Source organism: Amyelois transitella, chromosome 15, assembly GCF_032362555.1.
Source record: "Amyelois transitella isolate CPQ chromosome 15, ilAmyTran1.1, whole genome shotgun sequence".
NCBI lineage: Eukaryota > Metazoa > Arthropoda > Insecta > Lepidoptera > Pyralidae > Amyelois > Amyelois transitella.
This window is the reverse complement of record NC_083518.1, coordinates 5,079,120-5,096,191: the sequence shown is the minus strand read 5'-3', so window position 1 is coordinate 5,096,191 and position 17,072 is coordinate 5,079,120. Positions and strand designations below refer to the sequence as shown.

The 17,072-nt window shown below is 36.4% G+C and overlaps 1 protein-coding gene across 1 annotated transcript; it reads right to left on the bottom strand.

Annotated features, from left to right (window-relative positions):
- Positions 1-1,728: 1,728 nt before the first annotated feature.
- On the bottom strand, positions 1,729-17,070 carry LOC106136339 (uncharacterized). Its single transcript, XM_060948280.1, has 5 exons — positions 16,929-17,070; positions 4,449-4,548; positions 3,929-4,093; positions 3,160-3,289; positions 1,729-2,976 (listed from the first exon to the last, which is right to left on the bottom strand). The coding sequence occupies exons 1-5, from the start codon at positions 16,955-16,957 to the stop codon at positions 2,879-2,881; spliced, it is 522 nt and encodes a 173-aa protein (XP_060804263.1). The 5' UTR covers positions 16,958-17,070; the 3' UTR covers positions 1,729-2,878.
- Positions 17,071-17,072: the final 2 nt, after the last annotated feature.

Here is a 17,072-nt window from a genome sequence, read left to right as displayed (position 1 = left end):
AAAAATTATAAAACTTGACTGTACCAGTTCCATTCAGTGAAATACTGTAGTTTCTTCCTAATACACGCTTGTAATTAATCCTGTTACCTAAAAAATGTTTTGAGTGTAAAAAATATTATATAGGGAATTGTTTCTCTTTAGGTGTCGCATGCATTCCAACATCTGTTGAATTGACACAAATAAATAAGCTTTTACGAAATGTAATGAGCCAGGCGTCATTATAAGTACACCCAATAAGTATTTGTTTTTGAATTGTTGTTTGATAATATAACAATATATTTAAGTAAGCAATCATGTAAATACAAGTTTGTGAAGCGTATAGTAAAAATATTATTATTGAACAAAATTGTGTTTAATTTTATATTGTAAGATAAAACGGAAACCGATATTTGTATTTTGATTACTATTATAAATATAAATAATTAATACGATATATCGAGGGTGTCGCCCATAATAAAGTAATAGTAATTATATAAATAACGTGGCCTATCAGTCTCTTCAAAACTGTTGGCTCTGACTTGATTATACGAATGAATGATATATATTAATATACCTACCTTCAGGAACGTGGTTTTACATAAGTGTATTTAATCTTTTGAACATTGCTAAACGTTTTTTTATTAAAACAGAAGATGAGGACAGTGTGCAATTACCACATTTATTGTGCCGACTAACGATTGCTTCCGACTAGGAAAAATCTGTTCCCACGTTTCTGGAGCAGTCCAAACTCTACAGCGCACCGCAGCATGTTTCCTATAGAAATTCCCGTTCTTCTCGGGTCATCCACCACTTTGTAATGTTTCTTTAGGAAGTTGATGACTGTACGGGACGTGAGCCCATTACGCGAAGGCAATTTGTGAAACGCCCAGAGAACTATAGCGGCCGGAATAGATTTCCGTAAACCGGACTTTATTTTTCTGTATTTCCTTGTTTTTTTCAATTGCATCGATTGGCAGGCGCTGCAACTGTAGCTGGATTGCATGGACGGGACATAGGATGCGATGCTGGAGGCCTTCGATGAACTAGAGTCTTTCATTTTAGTGAATGCATGCGGAGGTGCCGAGTGATACACTCCGCACTCGACGGTTACACAGATATAAATAATTTTGCAGGAATGTCGCCAATATGTTTTGACAAATAAATGATTACACTGCCCGAGTCATGTAGACGTTTTGATGACACCATAGCCTAAAAGGGTGACATTTAACTAGTCTGATTTTTCTTCTTGACGTGATAATTTCTTTTGAACACAGGACTTTCTCTTACTCTGCAGTTAACCCCAAAGTAAGAGTGGGAAGATTCGTGAATAAGGTGAATAAGATAAGTCAATAAGGGAGCTGAAAACATAAATGTAAATGTTTTCTTTTCAGGCTAAAGGTCTAAGATAAATAATAAAATAACATAATCATAGAAGTCTGAATAATACAAATCGCTATATCAAATATGTTGTCAAATTGATACACAAGCTGCTTTTAGTTTTACCTTATTATCTTTTACGTCACGCGATACTCTTTAACTGAGGTGAAAACAAGTAGGGTAATAAGTATATAGCTCGCCGCGTGCTCAGATTTGCCAATCCGATACAGATGCGATGATCGAAATGGATCATTCTGGTCCAGAGAAGCCACGCGCGGACCTGTTCAAGTAGGTAACTGAGCTATGTCAACATTACATCATAATGATACTTATTTGATATTTTTCAGACAGGCAAGAAATAAAATTCCTACATCGGCAAAAATGCAAATTTATTTTAATATTTACAGGTTTGAACGGATTTTACGAATTTCAAATATTATAGTCCAGTTTCATGGAAAACGAATTTTCCTAATTAGAATAGAAAATTGATCCGTATTACCCAATTCTTTTAAGCATACACAATTTTTAATAATTATGAACGCGTAGTTCATTCACAAACTTACTTAACATTATTATAACTCAACGTATCTATAACATTTTCTTAACTTACTTTGGTAAAATTCTATAAAAATATATTTTTATGTCAAAAGCAAGCATCACAATATTTCTCAGGGCCTTCGAACTCTCTCAAGATTTCTCAGCTTCAAACAATACGCGTAACACGTTGCTGAGACTTATTGCAAAGGCACTTTAGTTAAACAAATAACATATCATTACTAAACAATGCAGACAAATTTTTCTAGTTCTAGCCTCTAAAGTCAAATGGGGAAATCCAATCTTAATCCGCTACCACAGCCTATGATATGGTGTTAGGTAACTTATCGAGTACAAAGAAGTAATACATACTTAAGTCATAATTAATTATAGAAAATATTATCATGCCAGTATCATATTAAAATTAAAGGGATGATTTTCATTAGACCGGGCGGCGTACCTGTCGTGGACGGAGCTCGGATTTTACATATACCTTCTTTCATTTAACATGAAGCAATTTATATAACATAATATAATGTATGACCCGTTTCCCGACTGATTAGCCCGACGCTCGTATACATAACCGTTGTTGTACATCCCTTATGAAGTAACAGCATATACATAACTAGACACCCGCAGATATATCTTTTTAATGGTGAAGGAATTTTCAAGATTAGTTCAGTAATTCTAATAAGCTTTCAATAAAAGTTTACCTCTTTGTAATATTAGTATAGATTTGCAGCACAGGCGGGTTTCGGGTCCATGGAGCCGTCTCCGTCCTGCCCCGGGCACGGCTTGCTTTAAAACCGCCGGTTTCGCTAACCTCCAAACACCAATATATTCGAGAGTGAACGAACATACGTGCCAACATTCGTCAACATTGTGGGCCCTGTATGTAGTGGCTTAATGAAAACCATCCTTAACACTTTCAGAAATTAGTCTGCATACAATCAATTCCTTAGCAATGTGACTCGACTGAGAGTAGGTACTAGGCGGGGTCCCTTTCTCTTGTGTACTTAACGGTACCATCCCTTTCCATCTTTACTATCGAGCTCCAGATCAGGATCGCCAGGTATATTTGAAGAGCTGGAAGTAATAACATAAACGCATCAGAATAAGAGTTGGGATAAGGGTTAAATGGTAAACGGGCAATATAAAAAAGCATAATAGGAAAATAGGGAGTACGAGAAAATTGATATAATAAATAGAAAATGATAGGTGTTAATCCTGGGTGCATCGTAGTAGAGCGAGATGTGAAAAAAAACTTACTGAATTCAAACAGCATGAGGAACAATTCCCCAGCAGTCTCCGCGTTGAGGAAGGCGAGACTGTAGATCAGGCCGATGATGGAGTATACTATCTCGAAACACAGGTACACCTTCATAAGCATCACGTGTTTCTGGAACAGACGCGGTCGTGTTACAAAAACGACATATCTCTTTCATATTTTTTTTACTATAAGAAGATAGTTTGCCTGAAGGGCATTTACTATTGTAGCGAAGGATTGACAATCCTCTTTAACATATAGTTTTCGGTAGAAAAGACACGGAGCTCCCAGGTGGGACGAACCTCGGCCTTGGACCTCGCCTTTTTGCAATGCGAGCAATTCAAGTTCGCGAGCGGATGCAACGCTTATATCCTTTAGGGATCTAAAGCATGTTTAACCTATCTTGCCTTAAAGGCCTATCGTGTTGGCGCGGAGCGCCCTGGTACATGGCGGTACCCCAGAACGGCCCCAGTGGTGGGTGCTACATGGAATATGCAAAAGAGAGAGAGAGAGAGAGAAAATTAACTTTTGCCTAAGCTTCGCCCGTGTGAATTTAGCGCCACCAACAAAAGAATATAGGTTTCTCGCAAATTAAATGGAAACTATATTTTTAATGGAAGTAAAGGTAAGACCATACGTTCTTTGCCAGGCTCCAGAAATTTCAAGAAGATTGTTCAATAGATATCTCAGAAGTAATAAACATTCAAACTTTACTTTTGTTATAACATAAGTTGTGATGGGACATTACTTGGGTTAGTGATATAAACATACCCGATGCAAAGCCACGATAAATGTGATCGTCATGCATAGCTCGACAAGCTGCGCACACGTCGCGAAGATGTGCCGCGGTATTTCTTCCTGGATCTCCTCAATCTTGGAGTTCCGCATCGCTGATATGTATACCGACATGAACACAGATGCCACTAATGTTAATATCTGAAATAAATAAAATAATCTTTTGTATGTATATAGGGGACAACTTGCGCGGGTCAACTTAGCTTCAAAGTATTTACTTTCAAGACTTGTGATGATTCTTAAGATACATCCAACCAGACGTCGCCTTCCATTCTTTACAGTTTATTTGTCTGGTTGATGTCTTTAATGTTACGTTTTATTTTTACAAAAAATAATTTCAATACATGTTTGCAAATTTTATATTTTTAAATATTATTAGAAACGTGACCTGTAACAATAAGAGCTACGACCGCGTAGCACCTGTCGTAGCAATCGCTACAAATTAGCAAAACGAGAAATATTGCTTTATGTACTGATGCTCATAGAAAATACTAACCAGATTTATATAAGCAAAAGCTATCAGGCCTCTTCTCATGGGGAAGCAAAAACAACATCTTGTTAAAATAGGGATTTCCACTGCGTTCCGGATTTTGTCCCTGAAACAGATAATGTAAGTAGTGTAAATATGGACATTGCATTTTGTGCCGAATTACAATGTAAATAAACATCTGTGATACACTTTTACTGACGATACTTAGTATTCCACCTACTAAACTATGACTTCGTTTTTTGGATAGTATTTTTCCGGTATTTATTTACATGGACAAAGGACGATGTGTATTGCTACGAGTAGGTACGTGTCAAATCGGAAACGTCCTGGCGATGGGTCCCTTGACCGAAAAGCTTACATAAACAGTAAATGTCGGTAAAGAGAACGAATATGCAGGGACGTGGCAAGTGAAAAATGTAGTCTTTACCGACCTCTCTGGGTAAGAACTTATGTACATACATACATATCATCACACCTATCTCCCACTGGATAGGCCGAGACTATGGATTTGCACTTGCTATGATCCTTACAAACTTCTCCTGCGACCTCCAAACTCATTACTCTTTTCATACATATTCCAAGATACGGATACTCCTAACATCTTCCTTTTTTAAGACATATTAAATTACGACCTTGAATGGTCGATGAGGCGAGATGAGCTTTTGTATGTATGAATACCTAATGAACAAAAAACTTGTTGAAACGACTGATGTGCGAAATTGCCATAATAATGTTTTACAATGCATAAATACGCATAAATGGAGACTTCCGGTTTATGCCCTAGGTCACATAATGGGATATGATATAAAATTGATTCCCGCGGTTTTATTTACAAATCTTCATAAGGCATAGGTATGTCTTATCCTTCAATTTCATTTAACTTTGTCAATTTTCTTCTCCTCTTTAAGGCTTTAAGTCCCGGTTAAATATTAGTTTGTAAGTAACTATTAACATTAAGTATCATTATAAATTAAAAAAATCAAAATATGTATTCTCAAAATGAGTCGTCACATAGATACATAGCGCGATTTTTACAAACCAAAAAAAACTTGTAATCCATACAAAGCATTGATAAATCTTCTCGAAATACAAATACTTATGACAACAGTTTACATAAGGAGGAAATCAATCTTTTTACTTCTAATCGGTGCCGTGTGGTTCCCGGCACTTTAGAATAGGACCACTGTATATCTTTACCATGGATGTCGTAAAAGGCAACTAAGAGACATTTGTCTAGTGCTGATTTTACCATGATTGAATACGAGTATGTGTTAGGTTTCTCTGCAGAGGTTGTCAAAAAGGAGTGGCTTTGTCTAAAAACTGATTTACCCTATCCAGAATCATAGTCAAAGGGAATATGCGTATATATAAAGCCGTTTTCGGTAAGGAACATGAGCTTATTAGCGACTTAGCAGAGGATAAAAAAATATGGATGTATATAAAATTTATCGCTCAGTAAACATCACGGCTAATGAATACATGTAGGTAGTTAGTGGACCTTGAACTTTGAAACCAGCAGTTGAAAACACAAGGTTGAATGTGGAGAAATATTATGATTATAGGAGAATTCTCTTTCTATCTCTCACTCAGACAGATAAGAGAAAGGGAGAGAAGAAATATGACCCCCGCAAGTCAGAAGTCGCTACTGATAAGCCGGTCAGAGATTATGCTTCCCGGACCAGTGTCACTATATACAAAACGATACTGTGCTGGGCATAAATAAATTAAAATTCTTATCTATTTCGGCCAAATAATTGTTTGCTCGACTTATATCTTGATTGTCAGCTTAATGAAGGCACATTAATTTAGGAAACCTTAAAGTTTATACGTGTGATAGTCGTTACACAAAATTAAATTTTCCAAACGCTATTGTTAGTTGACTACATTGTGATGAAGTAATGTTCATCCCAGTATTGTTTAGAGATAAAAATTAGAGATCCAATCGAAGTCATAAACAATAGGGAAACTGGTAAGACTTGACTTAGTTTCTGTTTTGGCATTGCATGGCCATGGCGTTTACAGTTAAGACGTAAGCATCAGAAATATCCCATAAGAACACATGAGACACATTATTTTGCATCGATTCGAAATATTTATTTTGTCACTTAAGGCTTATTATACACACAAAATTAGTATCAGGTCTTTAAACAAAAAATAATTGATACCCGGAATCTGTAAGTGATAACGTGATTTATCTCACATTATTTATAGTTTTATTTGTATCCATTACATCATTATTTATTTAAATACAGAAAAATGCCTGCACAGTACCGAATTTCACCGTTCATTGTCTTTTATTTCGCCAGTCAGTAAAAACATCATTTCAACATACTCGTACCTACATTGCGTCACATGTGAAGTTATGCTTATACACGCAAAAATAATATGCATCATGTGATCCATTATAAATGCAATTTTAAGAACAAAATTGTATTCATACAGCTGTTTATAAGTTAGAAGTTATTCGTAATTAAATTAAAAAAGTAGGTCCCAGCTTCCATGTTCGTCTGCTAGCGAAGAAAAAACGTAAGTAATGTGTGCCAGTTGCTTCATTTCTCCTGTAGATTTAAGATTTCAATCACGGGAGGGCTATCATGCCATGTGGTTCCCGGCACCAATACAAAAAAGAATAGGACCACTCCATATCTTTCCCATGGATGTCGTAAAAGGCGACTAAGGGATAGGCTTACAAACTTGGGATTCTTTTTTAGGCGATGGGCTAGCAACCTGTCACTAGTTGAATTTCAATTCTATCGTTAAGCCAAATAGCTGAACGTGGCCATTCAGTCTTTTCAAGACTGTTGGCTCTGTCTACCCCGCAAGGGATATAGACGTGACCATATGTATGTATGTATGTACGGGAGGGCAAATAAACTTGCGATTTTGAGTACTTTAAGTACGATGGTTTAGCCACCTGTCACTAATTAAATCTACTTCATCATATAACCATAGATACATAAGAACGTGGCTTCTCATTATTTTCGAGACTGATAACTCTGTCTTTCTCGTAAAGACGTGATGTAGGTATGAATGAAACCAATAAGAGGTATCGGCAAGTATCGGTACTTAACTCCATCATTATTGGACGGAAAAGGCCGTCATTTGAACCACATCCGCCGTAATTCTGAGTACATATCTATCTGAGTTCTGTAATCTACGGGAAGTATTATGCACAGAACATGAACGATCAAGGCGGTCGGCGGCGTGACGTTTCTTGATCTGTGGTATTATGTAAAGGTATGCTTACATGGCGGCTGCATCATGTGTCGTTCTTGCTACATCACATGGTGTCACGCGTCTGATGTCTTTATGGGATATACTTTTTGCAAACTGACTACCTACTCACATTTCATATTGTTTATAACACCCCAACGCAAGAACGGCTATACCTATAAGGTTTTGTCTAAGTTTAAAATAACTTCTGAAAATTACGTGTTTATGTTACTGAAATATTTCTATATTTTTTTATTTCTTATCTTTTTTATTATTAGTAAAGATAATAAAAAATGTTATGCAAAAAAATTGACATATGGACGCCACACCTAATCACGTTGCCTGTTTTCTAGAGAAATTTGTAAATAACATGAGCAACTATGTAAATTTTTTTTAAAAAACATGATACCCCGGCCGGGTTCGAACCCGGGACCTACGGTGTCACAGATAAGCGCACTATCGCTGCGCCACAGGGCAATGACTTAATTGATCTTTGCATTTTTTCTACTTGTGGAACAGTGCAAGGTGGACAGCGTTGCCATATGTCCAAAATATAAATGACTAACTTTTACACATTGATTTGCTCCCGTAGGACCTAATTTTCAGAAAAAAATAAAGCCTATGTAATTCTCCAAGGTTTTGTCATCTTTGTGCCAGATATAATCAAAATCGGTCTAGTAAAGAGTTTAGTCGTGCTTAACAAAAATAAAAATATATTCTTTTTATAATATTTCTATGGATGAAGTAAGGTGACCTTCATTCTAATCTTGCATCATGAGTCGTGAGAAAACGCATAGGTAAGTAAAGAATATTATACACCGCTGAAGTAAATTGGTACTATATTTGTACGATTCACAGTAAATAGCATAGCATGAGCCTATTGTAGTGGAAACATGGTCATGTAATGTGTAATTACAGTCATGTGTAGCAGTTTATTGTGAAATAGTTCTATTTTTATGTTTCGTTCAATCTGCCTAGTAAATATTTTTTCTTCTGATTGTTACCTTCACATTTAAGCCACTGAACCGATTTTCATGTATTTTTCATATTTATAGTGTGGAGTGCGGTAAACGACATAGGATTCTTTTCCTGTGGGCTAATCCTGGGCGAACTTAAATTCACATCCACACTAATAATATCCACACTAAGAATTAGTATTTGTACGTTTGTAACCAATAAACTTATGGCAGATTGTCATGAAAATTGGCACAGATATAGAATAGGTTTGCGAGAGTAACAGAGGCTGCATTTTTCTGGAATTTCCAACGGGAACGAAGCGCCGCACATTAGCTAGTTTACTAGCTTTGTCTCTTGAGCAAAAATTGCATGGGATGTTCAAAAACCAAAACGTTTTTATGGAGCCCCTTCCTCTTCTTTATATTTTCAATTGTAAGACATACATACATGTCTTACAGGAGCTACCTATCTACTTCAATATAAAAGCTTTCCAAAAAGTAAACGGAATAATCGTGTATCTACTTATTAATTGAAAGGTGTTTTAAAATATTTTATTACTATTTATAATAATTTGAAATAGAGACATAATATGTGGTCAAACCTATGAAATTTCTTCTCACAAACATTATATACAATACACACTAGAACCATCATGTTTATAATTTTACATCCTCATTTATGCAAATAAAACTTATCTGTAAGTTGATAAGTGATAAGAATATCAGCATAATGAAAGATCGAGTCAAGGTGATCGTCCATCAAATGTCACCTTATAAGAGATACTCTCCTATAATTAAGATGATATCAACCTACTTGTAAGGGACAGCTGCTTCAGCCTGTATATCTAGTGGAAGATCTACATAATTAATTGCATAAGCAAAATTGAATACTTAAGGAAATTCACCTTTGCCTTGACCTGGAGGTCGTGGGTAGATACGAATTCTGCGAATATATACCTACACATAGTTATAGTTATAGGTACTACATGCTTACCTACTTATTTAAATGATTACGAACCAATTCAGTCTAGTAAAAATTAATTTAACAAATTCTTACATGTTATTTCATTTGTTTGAATAACTTATAACTGTATCCTGTAGAAACTCTGTGTCCTATTCATAAAATTCTTGTAGAAAATTTTCTGGTAAAAATATTTAACTAACACAATTTAGAAGTAGTTTATAAATACCACATTTTGTGAACCGCTAATAAAATTAATGAGTAGGCCATAAAAAGGGGGCAATGAAAGTGGTCGATGGGACGATACCGGTTGCATTGAATACCTAAGTAGCCGTATCTACTCCCGCGCCTTTGTCTTTAACCGCGATTGTTTCATTAGAAAGCCAATGTTAGGCTATTGTTTTGAAGAAATTACAATGCTTTTGATTTATTAGGCAAAGAAGGCATTAAAAAATCGAAGTAAACACAAACAACATCTGAAAAGGTCTCTTGTTGGCTGAAAATTGCGAAGTGATATTATGACCTCTAGTTGACAATTCACAAGGCGAATAGAACTTCTTGGCAACTGACAATGAAATAATCATTCTCTTTCTCATATGTATTTATGAAACTCTATTTTGCGGCCGAAACATTGCTTAACACAATATTAAAGAAGGGTCAAGGTTATGAGAATTTGAAAATTGTCAGAACATTTTCACATTGAACAGAAATAATTGCAAATTTGTCAGAACCCTTTAAAATGTATGATCTGAAAGAGGTGGCGTTGATGAGATGGGATCCGTTTCGTGTAAACACCTGACTCCTGGCGCACCCCGGACTCCTCTCTTGACAGGTGAGAATATAGCATGCCGGGAGGAAGAATAAGAAGGAATCATGAATTTTCTGATTGTTTGCACTTAGCAGACCAAGTGTTGTCGATAATGTAATAATGGATCGTTATGAAGACGCTCGTTTACCTAAATAATATTAAACTTATTGGAAATTATGCAAAAACCAAGTATTTCATCAAACATTTTAAAAACAGGCCGCGGTGTCATGTCGGCAGCAGACCGTAAATAATGTGCCAAATTTTATCACAGCATGTAGGTGAGTGGACTCGCTGTGAAAATCTGCAGCGGAGTTATTCACGAATGGTGACAAGTCATGTCTTATATTTTCACGCTTATCTTACTTATCATTGTTCGGTTAACCTAAAGGGTATAAACGTTTTTGATTATTTTCTCATTGATGAGAGAGATAACAGCCACATAAGTACAGACTATCAAGTATTAGAATAAGAAACTTGTTTCATCCCACATTATGTCGTAAAAGTCGCAACCGAGTAGCTAATCGCAATTGCAGGGTTCGGATTTATGCAACCATTTATTATGAAGCATTGTTCCGTGGTGCCGTTTGTCATAATAATGTTGGAATCACTCGTATCAACAAAAACCGTGGCTTAGGTAATGTTCATTGTTTTTTATTTCAACTTTTTTTAAAAACAGTCCATGACAAAAACGTGAATTATCAGCAGCTTCGGTATTTCCCGCGTGAGGTGTATCTATATTTATTCACATATGCATAGGCTTGATAGCTTTAAATCCTATTGCGGCTATGTATAAATAAGTTTAATTGTAACCGATGCTCTTATGGTGAATCTTGAAGAAACCTGCACATTCAGGCAAAAAAGAACGTGTTACCATGATCAAATGAATATAGATTAGGATCTCCTGTAGGGGGGTTAGACGAGAGTCGTTTCGTATAAAAACTTGACTTACCCAATCCTCTTAGGCTTCAAGGGAGGATAGGGAGCACCAGTTTCCACGATCCTTGGTAAGTCAGCTATTTACACTAAGCGATTCCCGTTTGGCTTATGCGACAATGTATACGAGTAGGTAGGTATGCTAAACTTGGAACAATACATTGATAGGTTTCGTAAATTTTAAACTTTGCCGCTGTTGTTTATTGTGAGATGATTTTAAAATTAAAAGAATATCATGATTGCTTCCGGAATGAAACTACACATTTAGCATAAGTCTCTTCCTAGTTGTACTACACAACGTTTAAAGTTTTAAACATTATACATGCCTAAAATAACATCGAATGTTATTTCAACAACGTTTTAATAATTTCTTGAAGATGTTTTTACGAATACCTAATACTTACTGACAGTACACAATTATTATTTTACAAATTATAACACTGATTAATTTCGTAAGTTTGCCTTCCTAATTACCAAATTGGATACTGAGTAATTTATTTTTATCTTTAGGTCGTGTGCATAGACGTTATAAGTACTTTAGTGGCGTTCAAATATTTGTAGTTTCTTTATATTTATTCTACTAGCACTGTACTAAGATTTTACCTGTTAAGTTTTGTAATATTAGACTTTAAGTACTTTCGATTATTCTTTAAGGTAATGGATTAGTGGGTGTAAAGCGTGATGGATATGAAAAGGTGCTTGGTGCGTTTGGTGACGAAAAGGTGAATGATAATGGAAGAAGTGTATTAGAAATTTGTCTAGAGTGGGATCTTTTTGTGTCGAACTCAATGTTTCAACATAAAGAGATCCACACCTACACAAGAGTGGAAGGTATTTTAAAAAGTATGATAGACTTTGTGATTGTAGATGAAAGATTGAAGAACAAAGTGCTGGATACCCGTGCATATCGCGGTGCTGGCATTGACTCGGACCATTTACTGGTGATATCCCGGATAAGGGGTATCTTCAATCGCTGGCGGCACAGGGTAAGGGAGCAAACCAGCGCTTTGGAAAGAGTAAAAGTAGAAAATTTGCAAGATATGGATGTAGGTAAGAAGTATATTAATAGACTGAAGGATGAATTTGAAGATTTAGAGGAAATGAGCGATATTGAAGATGGATGGAAGGAATTTAAAGAAAGAATTGTGAAAGTAGCTGTTGAAGTGTGTGGTGTAAGTAGAAGAAGGAAAGGAAAAAATCACAAAAATGCGTGGATGAGTAAAGATGTGCAAGAACTTGTGCGATTAAAGAAGAAAGCATGGCTGGATTTGTTAGCAGCAAAAGCTAACTTAAGAATGCAAGAGGTTATAGATGAAGATGTGAATGAAGCACGTAAGGAATATAAGAAAATGAAAGATTTGGTTAAGAAAGCTGTGATTAGAAAGAAAGAAGAGTATAAAGAGGATTTTGATAAAAGGCTATCAGAAGACTTTCAGTCAAATCTGAAAGTATTCTGGAAATCCGTAAGGTCAGCCCGAGGAAATACTATAACCAGAGAGCTGACTAGGATCAGATGCCAGGATGGTAGCGTTGTGAAAGGAGAAGAATGTGTACTAAAGATATGGAAGGACTATTTTGAAAGTTTATTTGAAAAAAAGGAAGGAAATAAGAAAGATTTCTGCTATAGCGAAGAAAAAGAGAATGAGATGGAAGGCGAAATTGAAATGTTCGAAATTGTGGAAGCACTTAAGAGTATGAAAGCGGGAAAGGCTGCTGGGTGTGATAGAGTGTCGGTCGAGATGCTTAAAGCAGGAAAAGGCGTAGTAGCTAGTCAGTTGTACTGCCTTTTCAATTTGTGTTGGAGAAGCGGCCGAGTACCAAAAGATTGGTGTAAGGCTGTTATCGTGCCACTTTACAAAGGAAAAGGGTCACAGCTGGACTGCAAAAATTATCGTGGTATAAGCCTGCTTAGCGTCGTCGGCAAATTGTATGCTAAGGTATTGATTAATAGAGTCAGGAATGAAACTGATGACAAAATATGGGATGCTCAAGCGGGATTTCGAAAGGGAATGGGATGTACTGATCAGGTCTTTTCCTTGCGGTGCATAGCCGAAAAGTTTTTGGCCAAGAGTCAAAAAGTCTATTGCACATTCGTAGATCTGGAAAAGGCCTATGACAGAGTTGAGAGGAATGAATTGTGGTCAGCACTTTCTATGCATGGGGTGAGCAGTCTCTTAATACGAGCACTGAAATCCTTATATGAGGATTCGAGTGCTTGTGTCAGGATAAACGGAGCGCACACTGAGTGGTTTAAGATTGAGAAAGGCGTTAGGCAAGGATGTGTTGCGTCACCGTGGCTGTTCAACCTATTTATGGATAGCTGTTTGACAGATTTGAAAGAGTCTAAAAGTGGATTAAGGATGAATGAGTTACTCGTCAAATGTCTGCTCTATGCCGACGATCAGGTTATACTGGCGTCATCAGCGGAGGAGTTACAGGAGATGGTAAACTGTATGCATGAAGCTTTAAAAGAGAAAGGAATGAAAGTGAACGTAAGTAAAACTAAAACACTGGTTTTTGAAATGGAGAAAGAAATGACAGCATGTAATATTTTGATTGGAGGAGAAAAAGTGGAGCAAGTGAAAGAGTTTGTATATCTAGGATCAAAGTTTACATCAGATGGCAAGTATGATAGTGATATTGAAAGGAGAGTGAACGCGGGGAACATGGTGAATGGAGCTTTGCATGCCTTTATGAGCAGTCAAAAACTATCCAAAAAGGCTCGACTGGCTGTGCACAGGGGCGTGTTGGTCCCGACATTAATGTATGGGAGTGAAAGTTGGGTATGGCAAAAGAAGCATGAAAGCAGAATAAATGCAGTGGAAATGAGAGCGTTAAGGAGTATGATGGGTGTGAAATTGAGTGACAGGATAAGGAACAGCGTGATAAGGGAATGTTGTGATGTGAAAGAAGATGTAGTTACAGGAATAGAAAAGGGTATGTTAAGATGGTTCGGTCATGTGGAGAGGATGAATGAAAGCAGGTTGACTAAGCAGATATACAAGGAGAGTGTGGAGGGAAAGGTCGGAGTGGGAAGACCTAGACGAACGTATCTTGATCAAATTAAGGACGTCCTGGTAAAGGGTCAGGTCAAAAGTACCCGAAACCGCCGAGCTTGTATGAAGAGAGTTATGAATGTGGACGAAGCGAAAGAAGTATGCAGAGATCGTGGCAAGTGGAAAGAGGTAGTCTCTGCCTACCCCTCCGGGAAAGAGGCGTGATTTTATGTATGTATGTATGTATGTAATGGATTAGATACTTGTCAAATTGGTTTTCGTAAGACTCTTCGAGACTATAAGTTCTGTCTATCCCGTAGGAGATAAAGACATGATATACGTAAGTAGCCAAAGAAAATATTTCATATACCTGCTTAGACTAGTACATATTATTCACAGAAAGGATACCTGAGTTGAGGTATGTAAGTTCTTAACTTCCGAGAATCTGATGTAGGAATTATATAGCAGTGGTATATTATAAGCAATCGTTTCAGCTCAGAACGCCAATAGCCGATCGCAAATAGGCAACTTCTCAGAATGCCAACTTCTCAAATGACAATTTCTCAAAATGAAAACTAAAACAATATGTACACCGACTATCACTAACAATAATAAAGTTAAGTAAGAAATTGCAATAACGACAAGTTTCCTTTTATAAGTTACAACTGATAGCTAAAAAACTACAGTGGCGATTATTTATGATGAAAGTTATACTATCCCCTTAGTTCACTATATAGGTAGATATCTATCTAGTCCAATCGAAAAAAAATGCATACTCACTTGTAGGTCAAATATGCATGGACAAATGTGTACAGTGAGATAAATTATCTCTTTGCTCCCATCACAATGCATTTCCTCGAATTTGATGATAAATGTTGGCGTTTTCGATAACTTATACCTAAATAACAATATGTATATTTTAAAAGGACAAAACATGTTTTTAGATGATTTAAACATCATAGAGGATGACAGAAAATATCTGTAATGCTTATGAATATCTGAGGTTTATAATTATATGCAAATTGAGCAATAGGTATAAGTAGCTTAAATTTTGCTAAAACGAAACTTAAAACACAAAACTCAAGACTATTTTTTTTAAATTAAATACATTTTATACACAGAATATATAATCACGTCTATGTTCCTTGCAGAGCCAACAGTCTTGAAAATACTGAAACGCCTCGTTCAGCTGTATGGCTCAATGATGGAATCGAGATTCAAATAGTGACAGGTTGCTAGCCAATCGCCTACAAGAATAAGCCTAAGAATCCCAAGTTTATTAGCCTTTAGCCACCTTTTATGTCATCCATGGGATAGATTTGGCGTGGCCGATGTGTGTGTATGTGCAATAGTGCCGGAAACCACACAGCATTAAAAATAATAATAAAAATGCTATACTCTCTGGTTAGGAGCCTGAGGTCCGCTTATGACACAATTCTGGATTGACACCCGTTGCTGGGGAAAACCTAACTCATTAGGATCATGGTTAAACTTACTCATGTCTTCCCTATCCATGAGCTTCAGTCAGCAATAATGTTGGAAAACTCAAAAAAAATTATTGGCCACAGTGTTTTCTTATTAAGGAAAATTTTTATAGTCTTGATGACTTAAATTTCAAAGATTTGTGTACCTACAAAAAATAATAAGAGAAACTGGCTTTAGGTCTTAGAAATTCTACTTCGATGTAGATTGAGGAAAGATCTGATTATTTCGCCAAAAAGTACTTTTTGTTGCTCTACGATATAAGTACGAAGTACGAGATGTAAGTACATGTAGGTATTAAGAATTTTGTTTCACTAGTTGTTGTTGCCATAGTTTTATCAGCTTCTTCCAAATATAAGGAAGAATGGCCGAAAGAATTCTTAGACGAACCGAACGATATAATATGTAAGTACCTATGTTTGTGAAAAACGCGCGAAATTCGCACGATTGTGCGAACCTAAACATTTTGGTCTTTTATATTGTCAATTATTTTAGGACAACATTGCTCATAATAATTTATTTATTTATTTAAAACACTTCACACAAGCACAAAAAAAATGTAGAAAAGGCGGACTCAACGCCGTTTGGCATTCTCTACCAGTCAATAAAATAATAATGTTTTATTTCAAACTTATAAATTTGCGTAAGAAAATCGGATCACTGTAATTTTTCTTTTCTGGAATCAGTTTTCATTATTATTACGAATACCTACGGTACACCAGTGCACGTAAGTTAAATATTGCGTACCTAGGTTTATATTGTATTTAGTTGCAGTAATTTTTATGTTTGCTTTGACCGAATAGATATTATTTATTTTAAACTTATAATTTTTTGTGTGATTAGTTCATAATTTTCGCTTTCCATAAATTACAAATAGAAAGTGGCTTATAGAAGTCCCCTATGTGCCATTGATATATCTCAGACCTCAATTCCGTAGTAAGTTGTAAACCTCTGATCCACCAGATTGGGAAAGCCATTGCGCCACCTCTTTCGATTGCACTTGCTTCCACATTTACGTATGAAATTCCTACTCTCGCCCACAACGTGATTCATAGTGCGATAATCGCTCACCAAACACAGCGTTAAAGAAACGACAAACATCGTGTGTTACCATAACTTTCGCTCACAAACACTTACTTAAAACTCGTTTCTACTGTGGCTGCCATGTCGCGAGCCGTACGCTTCCCTTCGCGGCGGTATTCTCACTGAAGAGCTGCTGGCCTGGCTTCCTCGGTTCCACCCAGTTGCACAGAGCAAACTTTGACGTCATCTACATAGAGC

Bases quoted from the DNA above. Each gene is read 5' to 3' on its own strand.
- LOC106136339 (XM_060948280.1), bottom strand. From the start codon at position 16,957: ATGGCAGCCACAGTAGAAACGAGTTTTAA. The intron at 4,094-4,448 runs GTTAGTATTTTC...TATTTATTTCAG, and splicing joins CTTTTGCTTATATAAATCTG to ATATTAACATTAGTGGCATC. The intron at 3,290-3,928 runs GTATGTTTATAT...CGTCTGTTCCAG, and splicing joins TTATCGTGGCTTTGCATCGG to AAACACGTGATGCTTATGAA.